This window comes from Epargyreus clarus, unplaced genomic scaffold (assembly GCF_041222505.1).
Source record: "Epargyreus clarus isolate Ecla_fem2 unplaced genomic scaffold, WU_Ecla_fem_2.2 ptg000011l, whole genome shotgun sequence".
NCBI lineage: Eukaryota > Metazoa > Arthropoda > Insecta > Lepidoptera > Hesperiidae > Epargyreus > Epargyreus clarus.
In genome coordinates this window covers 5,474,372-5,493,476 of record NW_027332219.1, presented here as the reverse complement: position 1 = coordinate 5,493,476, position 19,105 = coordinate 5,474,372, and the positions used below count along the sequence as shown (strand labels likewise).

The 19,105-nt window shown below is 34.7% G+C and overlaps 1 protein-coding gene across 1 annotated transcript in view; it reads right to left on the bottom strand.

Annotated features, from left to right (window-relative positions):
• The window catches only part of LOC140745886 (uncharacterized), a 77,816-nt gene extending 58,711 nt beyond the window's left edge, over positions 1 to 19,105 (bottom strand). Inside the window, exon 1 of the mRNA XM_073077819.1 lies at positions 18,759 to 19,105. Coding sequence (XP_072933920.1) covers positions 18,759 to 18,942 — 184 coding nt within the window. The 5' untranslated portion in view covers positions 18,943 to 19,105. The remainder of the gene's footprint in view (positions 1 to 18,758) is intronic.

Sequence of the window (19,105 nt, the reverse complement as noted above, 5' to 3'; positions counted from 1 at the left end):
CCACGGAAATCTGTAACCACTTTCAGATAGTAACCTTATGTGAATGAAGGACATGGGCAGATATTGTAATATTTGTAAGGTTAAGTGTTATGTGCGTTAATAATCATTGTTAGGCGCTGCTGTGTTTTGAAGGGTGTGGTAAAGGAGACAGACTTTTCCGAGGCGTTCCAGCTTAGTACTCAGGGGTAGCGGCGCATCTGTGGCCGACCTCAGGTAGGAATATCTAATCCTATCTGGTGTTGATTACAGATGTCCATGGGCGACAGTAGCCACTTACCATCAGATGGACTGCATGCTCGACTGCTACTCCTATATTATGAAAATAAAATATACCAATTCTATTTCTACAAGCTTTTATGGAACTTACAATGGATGTATGCGCTACAAGTTTTTAAAATCATTTATTGTTATAGAATATTTTAATTACTATTATATTTTTTTATTTTATTAAGTATTTATAAATTGCATATTTATATCATAGATTTTTTTTTTTCATTTTAGTTTAAATAAAATCTTGTTTTTAAAACCTTTTTATATATTTTTAACGTTAAATTCATAGATTAGTAGTTAAATTAAATACAATGTAATTTATGTTTTATTGGGTGAACAGATTATTTTCCCAATTTATTTCTTAAGGTTTTTAAGTTTCGTGTCATGAATAAATGCACCTAAAATTGCACTAATATTTAACAGACTCCTCTAACTTAAACACTTTAGTAAAGTCCTATATTTGAATCGATATCGATGGAAAAATAAACCTTAGATTCGTGTAACATACTCGCATGTTTTTTTATTACAAACAGACATTTTTTTTAAGTTTCATGGATCATTTTATACAGAACTTATAATAATGAAACTTCCCTAAATAAAAATACCGCGTAAAATCCGCATTAAATTCCCTCCCGCCATTTTTTTTTATAAAGCAGCCTCTTCAATACCGATTGGAATCGAAAAAAACACCTAAATTCGCATACTCAGCGGGAGTGTCGCGCCACCTGGCCGTACAGGTGGGAGCGGCCGCCCGGACGGCATTCCACAACTGACCCACATAGCTCATTGTAGCGCGCTCGTACCGCACTGGCCGTAAACAACGTCATAGTAAAACTTGCTTGAAGTCGCTCACTCGCTCACTCATTCACTCACTATTTGAACAACGCAATAATAGAAATCTTGCTCTCTCATTCACTATTTAAAAAAGGTAATAAAAATATAAACAAGGTACATTTTAATTGATGAAATTATGCCTATATTTGCCTTTATTTTGAAACTAATAGAGTTGATTTTTGCATTCTCAACAAGATTTATTTTCGACTACGGCAAAGCAAAAGGAGGATTATTATAATAATATGTGGTTTACAAATAGTTTTATAATATATTTTTACTGGTTATTTATTAGTCCCTAACTATTTACAAAGAATAAGTGTAAGAGTGTTACTAATAGGTAATGATTTTATATGTGAAAAATATAAAAAATCGTTTCATTGAAAATAAAATATGATCTAGAGTCACACAAGTTTCCGTATAAAATATGTATATGTAGGTATACTGGACTCTATGAACAAATATCAACACTAAACCACTGACTATTGTGTTTTAATAACTCAATTATGCTTAAACTAAAGTGCGTGCTGTACATAATTCCTCTATAATAAACTAGTATTGAGAACATGGAACTCCGCGTCGTTAATGCAAATTATATGTACGCATAGCACTTAGTATTGGAAATCATGTAAAGGAAAATCTATCGGCTGCCGTGAGTCGCCGATTAGCGAATACCTGTCAACACTTGTCTTGTATTTCCCTTTTACATTAGAAAGTACGTTTGTCTTAAAGGGGACAGCTAGAAATTGTGTCGCTTAAATTGTTTTACACACATGCCTATAAATTGAATGTGTGTATGTAAGTGTCGCAGATGACTAGCTTAATTGATCATTCTATTAAATGACTAGGCTTTTTACTAAGTGCAGTTTAGTAAATAGGTGTTAATATAACGGATACTTATTTCTGTATTTTAGGATTAAGAAAACAAATTCAGAAATATTTAGGAATACCTTAGCCTTAACATGAATTTAAATGAACTTTCAAGTTAATTTATTTTAATCTGTATTATTTCCTAACGTTATTAATATAATCAACGAAATCTTTCACACTTCTTACAATGTAACATTAACTTAAGTAATCGAAGACACACTTCATATACGAGTAGTTATTATTAACAAAAATATTTCATTATCTTCTGTCTTATATATTTTTAAGTTGAAAAATAACAACGCGCTTGTAATATCACTTGGAAACTTAATATGTAAATCTTAACTACCACAGATTTCTTATCTTTTCAAAAAACCGCGAAGATATTAAATTAAGTTTCTTAGGAATATGAAAAGTAATTCAGTGTGTCATAAGACGAGATAATGTAGTCGCGACAAAAACAACTTCTTTAATGATCTTCCATGTAGCTTGGTTAATGGGAGAACATTTACCATTTATCAACTTCAAGGTAACTCGACTCAAAATAAACCTACATTCATTCACGTTTTTCTACATCACGCATTGTTTTGACATAGTACATGTTTAAAATTCGACGTAGATATTTAGGCACAGGTGTCCGTGTCTATATAGAGCGTTTCATCTTAGCTTTATACGTTTATCATACTTCCCTGAGAATAAATATATTTCTATTGTATTATAATGTACTTAATATGCCGGTATGAAGTGATATAATATCGGATTGCAATGTTTGTAACCGCACAACTCGAATAGTAGTCGGTGAGTTGATTTAAAAATATTACACTACACTGCATCTTTAAATGTGAGTGTTTTTTACCCGACTGCCAAGGAAGGGTTGTTTTTCGCGCGTATTTTGTTATAAACCTTTTTTTCTGGCAGGTGACGGAAATTGTACTTACTTCCCTAATAACAATATCAGACGAAGCCCATGCCACGAACACAAACGAAAATTAATAAAAGTACTCTCAGCAATTATCCCCCACTCTAATCCTTTTGCTCACCTAATGTACAACAATACATAAGTTAATAACGGTAAATAAAAATAAAGGTTTTCTCAAATTTTAGCCTAAAATTAAATTTGAAATATCAAATTAATATTCCCAAACAATTGGTTTAAATTCAACAAACCAATTCACATCCGCTGCACTAAAGAAACAGGGATACCTGCCGTGTGACGTCACCGGCCTTCGAATGCCAAGGATTTTTTATTCATCCTTCTACACCCCGAGTAACAATAATTAGGCGCGCTTTTGTTTTTGTATCAGGTAACATTGTTGACGATCTTTTGAAATTCGAAGGTCCTTTGTTTACTTTTTTTTACATATTTTCGGCCATGACGCTTTTGTTTTGATTGTGAATGGACGCGTAATTTATTGTTCTCATAATTCAATTTTATTGTTTTAGTTACTGCGCATCTTGTGAACGAGTTATTTGAAAAATACGTTTGTAAAATCTTTTGTACATTCTGCCAAAAATTTTGCAGGTTTGCAAGCAATGTCTTTTCGATGAACTTTAAATTTGTTTATATTGTCTGAAATAAATGTTTATTATTATTAAATCTACTGTAGTTTTCCTAAAAGTGACAAGAAAATCTCAACAACTTTATCATTTATCGTTTTATTGTTGGCTATAAAGAGACTGAAATAAATTTTTACCTACTTTATTGTTTAAAACGAGTAATTACTTCGTCATAAAGAAATAGTTGACGACATAATTAAAAAGTTGTATAAAATTTTAAATATAGAAAAGAAGACAATTCAGAGGCACTTCTAAAAATACCATAGACTCACCGGACAGATTAAAAGTTTTATTTTTTTTCCGCAAAGGTCTCAAAGGCTTCATTTCACTAGCACATAAACACAAAATTGTCTATGACGCAACAGATTATTAATTTCAATATTCACATTTCACGACATCACTTAACAAATATTATCGGAAAACTAAGATTTTTTAGTAATATCAAACTGAAGGCGATACGTTATCAAATCTTGAAGGATTTTTGCATATTTCCGATTAGATTAAACCACACACTGACTAGTAAGATATGAAAACATGGGATTTGTATTTGGAAGTCATAGATTTAAAATTCTGGATGTGTCATTAAATCAATTTTAGTGTAATCGTTTCATTTTAATATAATTACATTTAATGTAACTTTTTATAATATAGGAGTGGCAGACGAGCATGCAGCCACCTGATGGTAAGTGAGTACTGCCGCCCATGGACATTTGTAATCAACCCCAGACAGGATTAGATTCCTACCTGGGTTCAGCCACAGATGCGCCGCTACCCCTGAGGACTAAGCTGGAACGTCTCGGAAACGTATGTCTCTCTTACCACACCCTTCAAACCAGAACACAGCAACGCTTAACATTGCTGTTATTAAGCTGAAATAGGTGTGGCGGTGGTGCCGTAGTCGAACCACAGATGATTCCACCTCTTTCATCTTGTACGAGCTACTACTACACGTAACGCCAATAATGCGTATTGGCAATTCGTACGTAAGTGCACACATGTAGACATTTCATGCACACTCAAAGCACACATTTAAAGGTGGTAGAACCCTTTGCGGTTCGACTCCGGCGGCATCACCGCCACACCTATTTCTACCTAATAACAGCAGTGTTAGGCGCTGCTGTGTTCCGGTTTGAAGGGTGTGGTAAGGGAGACAGACTTTTCGGAGGCGTTCCAGCTTAGTCCTCAGGGGTAGCGGCGCATCTGTGGCCGACCTCAGGTAGGAATATCTAATCCTATCTGGGGTTGTTTACAAATGTCCATGGGCGGCAGTAGCCACTTACCATCAGGTGGACTGCATGCTCGTCTGCTACTCCTATATTATGAAAAAAAAAAACTCCCAGAATTTCACAGTCATCATATTTACGTATTTTACTAAAATAAATAAGTGTGAAACCGACACTCATCGGGATTGGTTTTATTACGCTGCCTTTCCCCCGAAACTGTTATCTTAGTTCCTACTACGTAGTGAACGGTACACATCTTAATCTTAACAAAATTATATCATACATTATCAGTCACATCTACTATTTTAATTCCATGTAAGTTACCAACCGCTATTGTGAATTTTGGCAAAGCTGCAAATTTTAGCCGAATATTGGTAGCATTGCAATTGAATTATAGTGTTTATAACGCCCACTTATATTTAATTATATTCATGATATGAGAATGAGTGTTATTTCTAGGTAAGTATTACATATATTGTTCTATATCTCGGTCGGTACATATCTATCGATATTATTCTCTTTAGTGAATCTATAGGTAAATGTAACGATACTTTCGACAGGTTTTCAAGTATTTGGGTGAAGAGGGTATCCTAAATCCAGATTGAGATAATGACCTCATAATTATTATTTTAGAGTCTCATACCAAAAGGCTTAAAAAATAACCCTATTACTAAGGCTCTTCTTTCTGTCACAGGGCTCTATCTCTTGAACCGTCATAGATAGACACTTGAAATTTTTACAGTGTTTATTATTATATAGCCGTGTTTATTATTATATACCAACAAATACTTACTAATAATAAAGAAGTAAAAAAAGAATTTTGGAAAAAATACGTGAATAAAAATAAAAAAAAACTACTTACTAAAAATAAAATAAAGTAAAAAAAGAACTTTGGAAAAGACACGTAAATATTATCTCCGATAAACGTCCCTCTAAGAAGAGACCCTTGTCAATGGATAGTATAATGAAGCGCAATTGATTGATCGCAATAACAAACAGTATTTCTGACCCCAAATATATCACCCTGAAAATATTCACAGTATTTAGCATAAATAGGTCGTAATACTCAGAAGTGCTAAAACATTACTAGAACAGGTTCTTTGACCTTCAGAACCCCATTAAATGGACCAGCCGGGCAACTTGAGGCCAGGTTTAGGTGAAACTAACGTGGAATGTTAGTTAACTATTATATTAAAGTTGGTAGAACCCTCGTGGTACAGCTCCGGCGGCACCACCGCTACACCTATTTCTGCCTAATAACAGCAGTGTTAAGCGCTGTGTTCTGGTTTGAAGAGTGGCAAGGGAGACATACTTCTCCGAGGCATTCCAGCTTAGTGTTCAGGGGCAACGGCTCGGGGCTCATCTGTTGCCGACCTCAAGTTAGAAATCTAACCTAAACCGGCGTTGATTACAGATGTCCATGGCAGTAGCTACTTACCATCAGGTGGACTGCATAATCGTCTGGTGTTGGTGAAGGGCGTTAAACGAAAATAAACAAAGATAATTTGTATCGTATACAAGGTATCAGGATAGGATCTCTTCTGAATATAACCAAGTGTGTACATCAGCTGACATAGATATTTTTCATGATGAATATTGTCGTCTTAAAGACAAATTATCTACCTACCACAACAGTTTTGCTTCCTGAGAAAATTATGTATATTTATTTTATTTTATTTTCTTTTTAATTTACATTATTTCCTTAAATATAGTACGTCTCTATTTTTAAAAATGTTGTACATGCCTATAATTGGCTTGCAAACCAGTGTATCTTATTATATCACAATGTTATTTGTAAAATTTCTGTATGTTAAGCTGTTAGCGTGTCAGATAAATAAATAAAAAAGCAAATTTTTGAAATCCATATATATTGATTCATAAAAACCAACCCACGTCACTTAACGTTATTTTTGTGCCCCACTGCTATGCACGGGTATCCCACAAGTGGACAAAGCTTGGGACACACTCCACCACTGTTTCAATGCCGATTTAATCCTTATTGCATAAAAAGTTAAATTAGCAACGACAACTTTCTAAACATAAGAACAGAAGTTTTGGTGCCATCTTGAAATATATGCACACACTTAAACGGCTTGCCAGTGCTTGTAAACAAGGAGTTTTATCCTTTACGACCACGACGACGATTTCGTTATGATAATGGTTACGATTTGTCCTATCACATCTTACATGAAAGATTCGACATTAATAAATGAAACAGTTTTTCCACCGGCAATTACCCGGAAGCCCCCTTTTAGTCGCTTGCCAGTCGTAAAAAGCAACTGAAAGGGGGCAAGCGATACGGTAGCTCTATTCTAGTCCCGGGACTACAGGGACATAATATTAGGTACCTACTTATACTATTTACTCTCGACTCACGAAGCGAGCAGCACCACCACATTCAATACGACATTACATAATCGCTATGATGACCAAAATATCATTCTCAGTGAATACTTACAGTTCTAATATACAAGTCAATATTTGAAATGTAATCACCTTTTAAAAACAACAATTTTAAAAATAACATTATTTTATTAATCTTCTCATTCTGACAGAAGACCCGTGCCAAGCAGTGGGACAGTAATGGGTTGATGATGTTGATGATGAAATCAATTATTTTAAGAATATAATAAACAAATTCAAAAACTTCACTTCTTAAGTCGTATATCGTGTCGTCGGTCGTGTCGTAAGTTGTAAATACGAGCTAACTGTACCCAGCTACCGGCTCGCATGAAATAGGTCTCGCGCCCTACATGGTGATCGACCAGTTACGATCCATTAAGAGCCATTTTGTTTATTTGGATCCTTCTCCTAAACCGGTCTATAATGTCGCTTATAATTAGTAAAACGAGAATATTCTAGGTGTTTTATAGCTGTAGCTTTAAAAGTGTTTGTAGTTTGGCCCTGATGGCACGACTGTCACAGTTATTTCGAACTTGTCATAACAGTATCAATAAATGGGCTAACTAGTAATTTTAACTTTGTCCTGCGGACTAGTGCTATTAACGTACCCGTGGTTTGCACAAAGGACATCCAGAGGAACACAGGGGGTTTAAATTTGTAGGAGTCCGGCATATCCTCTATCCTTGTGGCAAACTACAGATAAAACTCTAATCCTATAACAGGTACGGGTAACAGGTAACGGTTGATAACAGAAGTCCATATAGAATACTTCACTTAAAATCCAGATACCTAGTCTGCTGATCATCTTTTAGAAGAACAGTTAGTTAGTTGGACGTATGCCTCTTATAGAAAGGACTTTGCCATGATCATATTTCTAATAATAGACCTTTTTTTAGTTCGAATCCGAACACACCACTATTTTTTCTACTTCGGCCTTATAACAGCACACGTCTACCTTGAAAATCTGCTTTAAATATTTGTGGTAAAAGAATATTAGATCGATTAATTCTAACAAAGTCTTAAAGATTAGCAACTCATCTATTATAGCTGCTAACGTCTTTTGTCTACACAATTATGCAAAGATTATATCAGATTCACGTATTAGCACGCTATATTTACGTAAAAGAAAACGCAAGTGAAAATAAAACAAATACATAATATCTAAAGTGTTGACATAACAATTAATCTATTAATTGAATGTTTTTGTTAATTTACAAATGCGATTAATAACGCATTTCGCAATCTACTTTCAGAACTGTATAATTAAATCGTCTCCACATTGTCGTTTCTCGTGGTTTTGCTCGCGTTCTTGCGAGATTCTCGCAAGAATGTGGAGCGGGCTACAAAAATCGGAGAACACAACGAGAACGCGAGAAGAACACGATAAACCTCTCCACATTTTCGTTTCTCGTGCTTTTCTCCCGTTCCCGCGAGATTCTCGCGAGAATGTGGAGCGGGTTTTACATCTTTACATCGAATAACTGTTTTATTTTTTTATTGTATTCTAAAATGTGTTTGATATATGTCACAACATAGTAGATTTTTTGTATATAGTGTTTTACGGCCTTGCCTTCTTTCTTTTCGGTCTATCTTTATTATTATTATTTCTTATTATAAAGTTGATTAAAGAAATACATATAATATGTACTTACATAGAGAAGAGAAAAAGATCAGTTTTTTCTTTTTTTTATAATATAAACTTTTTGTTAACCTAATTTCTATTAAACTTATGGTAAGTAATATGAAATTAAAAATTGTACCTTTATCAAACTTAAAAAAAAGTAAATGAAAAGATAGAAGTGTCATTGTTTATTTAAGTTCTAATTATCTTGATGCTAAGTTACCAACTTACCCTTACCCTTAGTTGAGCGAAATAAAGAATTAAAAAAATCTGTCTTCTTCTTACCTCTAAACTGATTTAAATTATGGAAATCCAAAGCTTACGTAATACATGTTATTTGCTAAGAAAAACTAAGAAAAAACTTCTTGTATGGGTAGAAGGTGATGGTGGTATAATGACAAGGCCATTATATTTCTAGGTAACCAATGCGTATCCCACAGCTGGGTCACGACTGGGCATACCCGTAACATCTTACTTAACCGGTTCATGAATTAAACGGCCTCAACCAGGTCGAAACGCGAGGCGTGCTGAATAATGCATTTCAGGGTTGCCGATAGACACTGAGCTAGCTAATAGGCAAGCTACTATCGCTAGTAGCTTTAGTCACTAAGTACTGGCTAAGGGGGGTCAAAACTACTTAATAACTATTTATGAACCCTTTGTGGTTCGACTCCGGCGGCACCACCGCCACACCTATTTCTACCTAATAACAGCAGTGTTAGGCGCTGCTATGTTCCGTTTTGAAGGAGAAATACTTGTGGTAAAGGAGATATACTTATCTGAGGCGTTCTAACTTAGTCCTCAGGGGTAGCGGCGAATCTGTGGCCGACTTCAGGTAGGAATATGTAATCCTATCTGGGGTTGATTACAGATGTCCATGGGCTGCAGTAGCCACTTACCATCAGGTGGACTGCATGCTCGTCTACTACTCCTATATTATAAAAAAGGCCCCCCCAGGATCGGGGGCCGGGGCGGACCGCCCCTTCCACCCCCTCCTCCCCCCCTTAAACTAGGAGTAGGTAAGGTAGGTTAAGGTAGGAGTAGGAGTAGGTTAGTGATATACTTTTGCAATAAAAAGGTTATTTCTTACTTCCTTTCAAACACACAGCACTTGCAGCCCTGACTCATCCATTAATTTATAAGCGTCCATTTTGTATTAATTGCGCATTAATTATTCATTAGCGCATCTCGTTTTTGCAATTGTGACGACTCGCACAAAAGACTATTAATTGTTTGAACAAACACTTGTGATAATATTATTTATAACGAACCTTTGGCTTCTTATAAAAGGAGCTTCAGTTACAGACATTCAAATCAGCAATAATTTTGACATATTTGAAGATTTTAAATATCTACTAGCTGACCCGGCAAACGTTGTGTTGCCATATAAATAAAAAAAAATGTTAAGGGCGAACAACCCTTCTCACTTAGGGGTATGAAAAATAGATAGTAGCCGATTCTCAGACCTACTGAATATGCATATAAAATTTGGTGAAAATCGGTAAAGCCGTTTCCGAGGAGTACGGTAACTAACATTGTGACAAGAGAATTTTATATATAAGATTTATTCCTTATGACGCTGTGTGGTAACAATAGTGGTACGACTACTAGGATCCCGGTCAGGTGGTCTTTGATAAAATCAACATCAAAATCATCAAATTTTGTGCGTAGATTGACGAAAAAAACAATCCTTAAATGAGCCGATATTATGTAGTCCTGTGGTCTTTGAAAAATAAGTGGGATTTTCCTCCCACTTATTTTTCAAAGACCACAGGACAATTAGTCGATATTTTTAAATCTCGCCTGAAACAATATCTTAGTCATGGCCATTTAATAAGATTACACTACCTGAGGTCGGCCACAGAGTGCTCTTAAAATGCTCTTACGCCCTTTATTGATAATCAATCTATCCGATTTTATCTGGCAAAGATCGAAATTTGACAATTTCTAGTATAAATAAACTGTCAAATGTCTAGACATAGATATGTCTTTGGTAGACAACATTAGACAGATAGATTTTTAATAACAGGCGTTAAGGCAACGTTAAATGATAGGTAAGCTACACTACTCATGGAAAGTAGACAATCGTATGAATTTTAATAACTTGTCTGACATAATAAGCAAACACGACTTACGGTAAGTGAAATAATAAAGCCAGATAACATCAAATTATGTTCGTAATCATTACAATGTCATCTCTAACGTTACTGTGTTGTAATCATGTTGTAATAGTTACATCTGCACATTTTATAGCCCGCACCAAACAGCTAGTCCGCTCTGAAGTTGTTGCGAGCAGGTGTAGTCATACAATTTGCTATGGCGACGCGATTCATTTCTATATTCAGAGCGGACTAGCAGTTTTACGCGGACTATACATAAGTACTTATCTTCTTTAAATCACTTGGCTTATTTCTTTCGCTGTTATTAATAATCAGTCTATGCAACGATTGTCTACGTTATCTTTACATCACGTCAAAAAGTACTTGAGAAATAAAAAAAAAAAGAATTTTTCAAAGGTATGTGAATTTTAAAGTCTACCAATTCGCTTTGGCCAGCGCGGTAGACTATGGCCTAATCCTTCTCATTCTGAGAGTACATCCTTGCCCAGCAGTGGGCCAATAATGATGATGATGAACTTCAGATCAACCTTTGAAGACAGATCAGATGAAGACAATTTTTCATTTAACATAATGTCAAATTTCGATCTTTACTATGTAAAAAATGGATCTAAGATTGACTATTATTACCGGCGTTAGTCTACTGCGAGATATGGTCCTTTCCTAGAATTTGTTATGCTTTACAATGCGCAGTGACATCACTATAACAACTTATGAAGGTGAAATATTGAAGGTGGTAGAACCTTTGTGGTTCGACTCCGGCGGTACCACCGCCACACCTATTTCTACCTAACAGCAGTGTTAGGCGCTGCTGTGTTCCGGTTTGAAGGGTGTGGTAAGGGAAACAGACTTTTCCGAGGCGTTCGAGCTTAGTCGGTAGCGGCGCATCTGTGGCCGACCTCAGGTAGGAATATCTAATCCTATGTGGAGTTGATTACAGATGTCCATGGGCGGCAGTAGCCACTTACCATCAGGTGGACTGTACGCTCGTCTGCTACTCCTATATTATAAAAAATAAAAAAAAACTTTGCAAGAAGACTTCCACCTTCCACCTACAATTCCTAAATACTTTTAGGAAAGTGCGTTTTAGGCCGACAGCACACGACTAAACCTTTACACAAGTAACAACGTGATCTATGCAAGACATTTCGTTTGCGTCACAACTGTTGACGCGAATGACGCAACAAGTGAAAGCGCATTTACCCGATTGTTCAAGGGTATGTTCAAGTACTTCGAAATATCTTATAGGTCTTATCACGTGTGATTTGAGCCGAGATTATGATTGGGTTTGAAGTGTTGAAGCGTTTTGTTTTCTGTTAGTTTTGATGTAGTGATTATTTATCTGTACGTTATAATTTCTGCATATTTTCTGCTTTACCCAAAGGTTCTAGCATTAAGTCCGCCTTTTATACCAATTTTTATTGATAAAATAAAGTTCTAAATAAATAAATAAATAAATAATTACCAGGCTATAGCAAAAAAGAGTGAATTTATTTAAGTATGTGGCTATCATGTTCATTTATTCCTTAATAACTTCTTAAATATTGTAAGATGTTGCTCCAAAATAATAAAGAAATAGCTTCAAAACTATTTTTTTTTGTAATATAAAAGTAAACAAGGATGTAGTCACAGTAGCCACTTACCATCAGGTGGAATGCATGCTCGTCTGTTACTCCTATATTATAAAAAAAATCTTGTTCTATAGATACTTTCTAGACCGTAATTTTTACGTTAAGTTTCGGTTTTAAAACTATATTTTTATGTAGAAATTGCTAATTATTTCTTCAGATCTATTGAAAGCGCAATTAACGTTTTTGTTCACACGTCCACTTATGATCAGATCTCAATTAATCAAGTTTTTATCGTATGTTCTGGGATGTATGACGCACTACATCTGTAGAACTACCATGAGTTTACGAAAGTATTACTCGCTAGCGACTGCGTAAAATAAATGTATGAAAACTTGTACAGCGCCTCTGGTGGTTACTCGTAGAACTAAAATCCGTAGTGACGTAACTCGATACGTAAAAAACCTATCGAAATCAAATCGCTAGCGAATGTCATTATGATCTATTGCCATACAAATTCGGTCCCATGAGTCATTAATTTGACAGACGTTGTCAAGAAATACCGTAACGATAGTAGTTATGTTATTCACTAGCAAAATGACAATAGTTTTCTATTTACCATTTCTATAGTGGCGTTTCTATGCCAACTCATGGTAATGCTACTGTAGAATGCCTCAACTGGTCTGCCTTTTTTATCAAAATATTTCTATTCAAAGAGTAAATACATAATATGGAGTAGCAGACGAGCATATAGTCCACTTGATAGTAGGTGATCTCTGACGGTAAGTCATTTGTAATCGACTCCAGATAGGATTATATATTCGTACCGAAGGTCGGCCACAGATGCGCCGCTACCCCTAAGGACTAAGCTAGAACGCCTTAGAAAAGTATGTCTCTCTTACCACAGCCTTCAAACCAGAACACAGCAGCGCCTAACACTGCTGTTATGAGACAGAAATAGGTGTGGGGGTGGTACCGCCGGAGTCGAACCACAAAGGGTTTTATCACCTTCAAAATGAATGAATAACGTGTTAATACTCAGAAGTAAGAATAGCGATTCATTCCGAAAAAAATCGATTCTCGAATCGATTCGAATCGAAGTGTAATAAATCGATTCACAAAAAAATCAGGGCCCAATGAATTGATTCACCAAAAATCGATCTTTGATATTTTATCGATTTTCTAGGATGAATGATCGATTCACTGAATTGATCCATTACTGGAGATCGATTAAAATAATAGTTTTATTTAGTAGTCTGCGTAATTTAAATAATATTTAGTAGTCTGCGTAATTTACATATTTGGAAGGTGGTAGAACCCTTTGTGGTTCGACTCCGGCGGCACCACCGCCGCACCTATTTCTACCACATAACAGCAGTGTTAGGCGCTGCTGTGTTCCGGTTTGAAGGGTGTGGTAAGGGAGACAGACTTTTCTGAGGCGTCCCAGCTTAGTCCTCAGGGGTAGCGGCGCATCTGTGGCCGACCTCAGGTAGGAATATCTAATCCTATCTGGGGTTCATTACAGATGTCCATGGGCGGCAGTAGCCACTTACCATCAGGTGAGCTGCATGCTCGTCTGCTACTCCTATATTATATAAAAAAAAATCAAATATTTTGCGGACATTTTATCACGGAGACTTGACAAAACTTTTTACGCAACTATTTCAATTCTCAAAACTGGTTATATTTTCTTGTAAGGAGTGAGTAATCTTTACTAATCTATGGAAATCCGATGCCAGTGATTTTGTGCATGGTTAGTATCATCTACGTCAGCAAGTGTACCGTTAAATCAATTATGTATACACAAAGGTTACTGAGATTAAAAAATGCAAACTAAAGTATACAGTAAACGTAATCCCGTCTTTCAGAAATCACATTAGGAAGCCATAGGATTACAAACAATAAATAGTAAACTGCTTGGGTAATTACACTTCCTATATTGTTTGGTTAAAATTCGTTGTTCATGCATAAAATTGCTTAAAACGTGTTAATTTAATAAACATTTGACTTGAGTGCTTCTTACTTTTGTATATATATATCACGGTGTAACAGTCAGATGAAAGTATCTACAATTTGTCAATTTTACAGGAGAGCAAAAATAGGGTAAAAATTCGCCACTTCAAACTTTACCAGATCATATTAATAGAGATAATATACAGTAGTTGAAATAAAAATATATATGATTATATTGTCCTACTATTAGAGTTTTGGAAAATATACAAAAATATGTTTATAAATGCTTACAAAGACACAATATATATATTTTTATTTATTCGGTATTTTATTTATTAAATAATTATTGAATAAAGCGTTACGTCATTTTGCCATTTCATAAAGGACTACATTGTGAACCGTTTTGTTTTTTGTTTTTTGTACATATATTCATCTGACTCTTACATCGCGATATAATATAATGTTTAATTATGTCCGTTTTTAATAAAAACAATCTGTCCAATTCTTACCTACGATAGATCTAAATTCGACAATGTCTATGAAGAATATGTTAAATGTTCTCTGGTAGCGAAAACAAAGGATAGCTTATTAATAACAGGCGATATCAATCCGTTACTGCTGAGCCCGGATTTTTCCAGATGTTTTACCTAATACATAAAGGAGCTTACAGCCTAATGTTTATTCTAACTGCCGCCCATGAACATCTGTAACCAATTTACTCGTATATAAAACAAAAGACCATCGGTTGATCGTTGAAATTGTGTGCGTAATAATAAAGTGTTGCCACGTCTCCGTTCTAGTCTCCCTAAAATGTTTGAAATACGTATTTATTTATTATGTAAATTACGTAGTATTCGTTATTTACACGTAAACTTTCTCTAAAAAGGTTCTATTTTTTCAAGAATTCAAACAATAAAATGACCAAACCCGTCGTCTGTATCATTTAGTAGGCCAATAATCATAAAACAATAGACCATAATCTATCACAGATGCGTTATTAGTGTTGCCCTTAACATTAGAAGGCGTAAGAATAATTTATGATCACTTACAGAGGCACTGAAGCATAAGCAACGGTGAATTTTTGGTTCACATTTATCCTATGAACGGTTTTACTACTTCTAAAACGGTGTTTGTGTTATCGATAAATGTATGTATTTTTTGTATCTTATAATAAGTAGATTCCTGTCTCACATTCCCTTAGACGGCATAATCTACCTCACTGGCGTGTTATGGTATATTCATTTGAAATATATTTTGCTAGCATTTTAATTTATTTTTTAATTATATTGTGTTAATATTAGTCGATTTATTAGCTGGTGAGTAGCAGTGTAGCGGAAATATAGAAAAAGGAAGAAGGATATTACAATGTTTAGAGAATACGATGTCATAGAATGGATTGACAGAGAAAATAAATAATGGAGCTGTTACACACTTTTTTATTATGTAAAATAGTCTTACAGGAATATAAGTTATATTTAACTTATGAGACGTAGTTATTTAGTCTTTAAGTAAAATGTACTTAATTGTTTATCTCTGTAATTAATATAAACAGGGGTTATTACTTTCTTCATTTAATTCTTGGTATGATTGGATTTTTTAGTGAAATGGTTTGAAAAGCACTGTTTAAAATGCACTAAACTAATGTGATCAGATTTTGTCACATTCTGCCGTGTCTGAAAGTCTAAATTACAAGCGTGATAGACATATTCGATTAATAGGAAGACATCAAACGTCGACGACTTATTGCTGCAATTATAATTACCTTGCAACTCGCTGGATGACGTTTAAAGAAGACAAAGAATATTATCACGTATTTTTATTTTAATGCGAGTGGATAAGGTAATTGTTTTACTACATAGCTTGGTACTATTTTTGAGACAAGACTTTTTGAGGCAATAAAAATCAAAATCTACAAGAATATATATAAAAAGCAATAAATAATAACAAATTAATTACTGATAGTCCCAACTCAACTGGTTCGAAGCTCAGCCTCGATTTTTTTTAAATTTAGTCATATGAATTTTATAAAGTAGGTAGGTTTACTTTAATTGTTCACGGATTTTCCTTCAGGAAAACATCGTGAGGAATTCTACACTATAGTTACGCCTTTAAAGAGTTCTCAAGGCCGTGTGAAGTTTACCAAACCACACACTCTAGGGACCTCTTCCCTACAGTGGGATGTTAATACGGTGACGACAGTTCCTCCTAACACGCAAAATTATGTACTTCAACAAAAATATTCAGAAATTCCGTTTCTAAGGCAGATTACTAGTAAAACGTGTTCATTTATTGCTTATCTCTCAATACCTGTCGTGAATGGGCCGCTAAGGTCAAAAGGTTGGCTGTTCTTCCCAAAATAGCTTGTCAAGTGGATCTCGAAGCCACGGAATTCCGGTATTAACCGTTATAAGTTTAAAATTCGAAGAGAATGTTTTTAAAATATTGAGTAGTGAAAGACTCGTAGTATGAATGTCGACGTCACGTAAAGTTCGAGTTTTAATTCTTAGAAGTGTGATTTTTCGCCGGTACATTTTTTTTTTTTTAAGTTAAGGAAAACATACATTTCTTTATAAAGGAGCTCGTCATAGGATAACGTATAAAGATGTGTGAACTTGATCACACATATATTTAATTTTTCTGCACATCCCTAAGGTTGACTGGGAGAAAATGCTATTTAGCATTAAGTCCGCCTTTGCACCACATTGCTTTTAACATGGTCAATAAAGAGTAAATAAATAAATTAATATTTGGCCCTGAGAATTAAGTTATGTAAATTAGTCATAGGTTAGTAAAGATTACTCACTCCTAACAAGAAATTGTACCCAGTTTTGAGAATTGAAATAGTTGCGTAAAAAAGTTTTGCCACGTCTCCGTGCTAAATATTCCTAAAATGTCCCTAAAATATTTGAAATAATTATTTATTTATTACGTAAATTACGTAATTATTAGGTAAATTAGTTATTTATTCGTAAATTTTCTCTAAAAATGTTTTTATTTGTCAAGGATTCAAAAAAAGAGCTTACTAAAATAAGCCGTTTGTGGCTTCATTCAATTTCAAGGCGGCGAAGTATATTTACTAATCTATGAAATTAGTAGGTACCCCTGCGATACAACAACCATTAAACTTTACCAAAATAACTTTTACTTAAATTCAATTAAATATCAGTACGAAATTCATTCGGAATGCGCCAAAACGAAATTATCAAGATAGGTAACCAGTAACCACATACTTGGCAGGTAACTAAACTACTTAAGCGATTATAAATTACGTCAAACTTTAGTTATTTATCTGTTGGCGCGCCATGGCGTCGTTTATATTAAGTAGGTACTTACACAGATAATTAAATATGCAAAACTTGTAAAACTAAATATATTGTTAGAAATATATTCTAATTGTCTTATTATCTTCTAATTTTTATTAATTATTTTATGTTATTTACATGATGTGTATATTTAGAATAATAAGTTCCGATTTATATAGTCACTGGCTGGCACGATTGTATAAGTTTGCAAAAAGAAAGAAAAAGAAGTCTTGACGTTTGAGTTGTATTTCGAGCGGGAATAATTAAAGTTGTAAATTGGTTCAAGAGATGGTTTTATTCTGCCAATATAGATATTTATGGTAATGGATTATATGGGTAAATTATGTTTATAATTTTAATGACAAATTAATCTATAGTTCTATCCACTGTACCGTTTTAAATTCCCGGCAAACCGTATATTATCTCAGAAAAGTAAATCTAACAATTCTAGGTCATGTTTATTATATACTGGTACAGTAGTACTTGCCTTAGTGTGTGTGCATGGTACTTTAGAAGTAGGAACCTACTTCATCTATCATACTAGCGTAGAAAATATAGAACTAATATAATCTTCTTACAGTGATAGTATAAAAGTGGATTTATAAATTCATCACGAATGTATTTTTTTAAATGTCAAAGACAATTTTTACTTTTTTTAATGAGACAAAGGCACACTTATAATAACGACGATGTTGATACGTTAGTCATTTCAGTTAAGAGGAAGCCCTACTCTTTCATTTTAAATTAACGTCTTAGTTCCGGCTCATTCGTAAGACTTCATTATTTTTATATAAAGGTCAACTTTAAAAGTTAGTTCGCACGTACATGCTAAATATTAAGACATCTTCGTAAAGCGTTCATGTATGCGTACAGCTGTGTGTATGAACACTTACTACATGATTTTAAGCAAAAAGTCATCTCACAGGTACTTTCAAGTTTTCAAGTGGTCCAACTCTCACTCGGTTCAACTTAGCCGCAGGCGAAAAAACCAACGGCGTTCCGGAGTTGGGTAAAAATAATAATATAATGACTCCGACTCCACTTACCTTTGCGCGATTTCCAATACAATTTCCTGAAGTAATATGCAGCGGCGACCAAAAGTAGGGCCGCTATGAAAGCACCTATAGCAGCCCCGGCGACGCTGCCAGCACCAAAACAACTCTCCTGCGCTTGACCAAAAACGTACGGCAGTAAAACCGTCACCAAAAACAACTTTAATAAAACACCCATTTTTAATCTATTACACTAAAACATCACTATGGCACAAAACGTTTGTCGAATAAATAATATCAATCACATTCCTAAAATTTGAATGGAGAATTCAAATAGTGTTGCAAGTTTTAAACTTTTTGAACGAAGGCACAGACGTGCACCGCGTCAGCCAGCGCGGTCA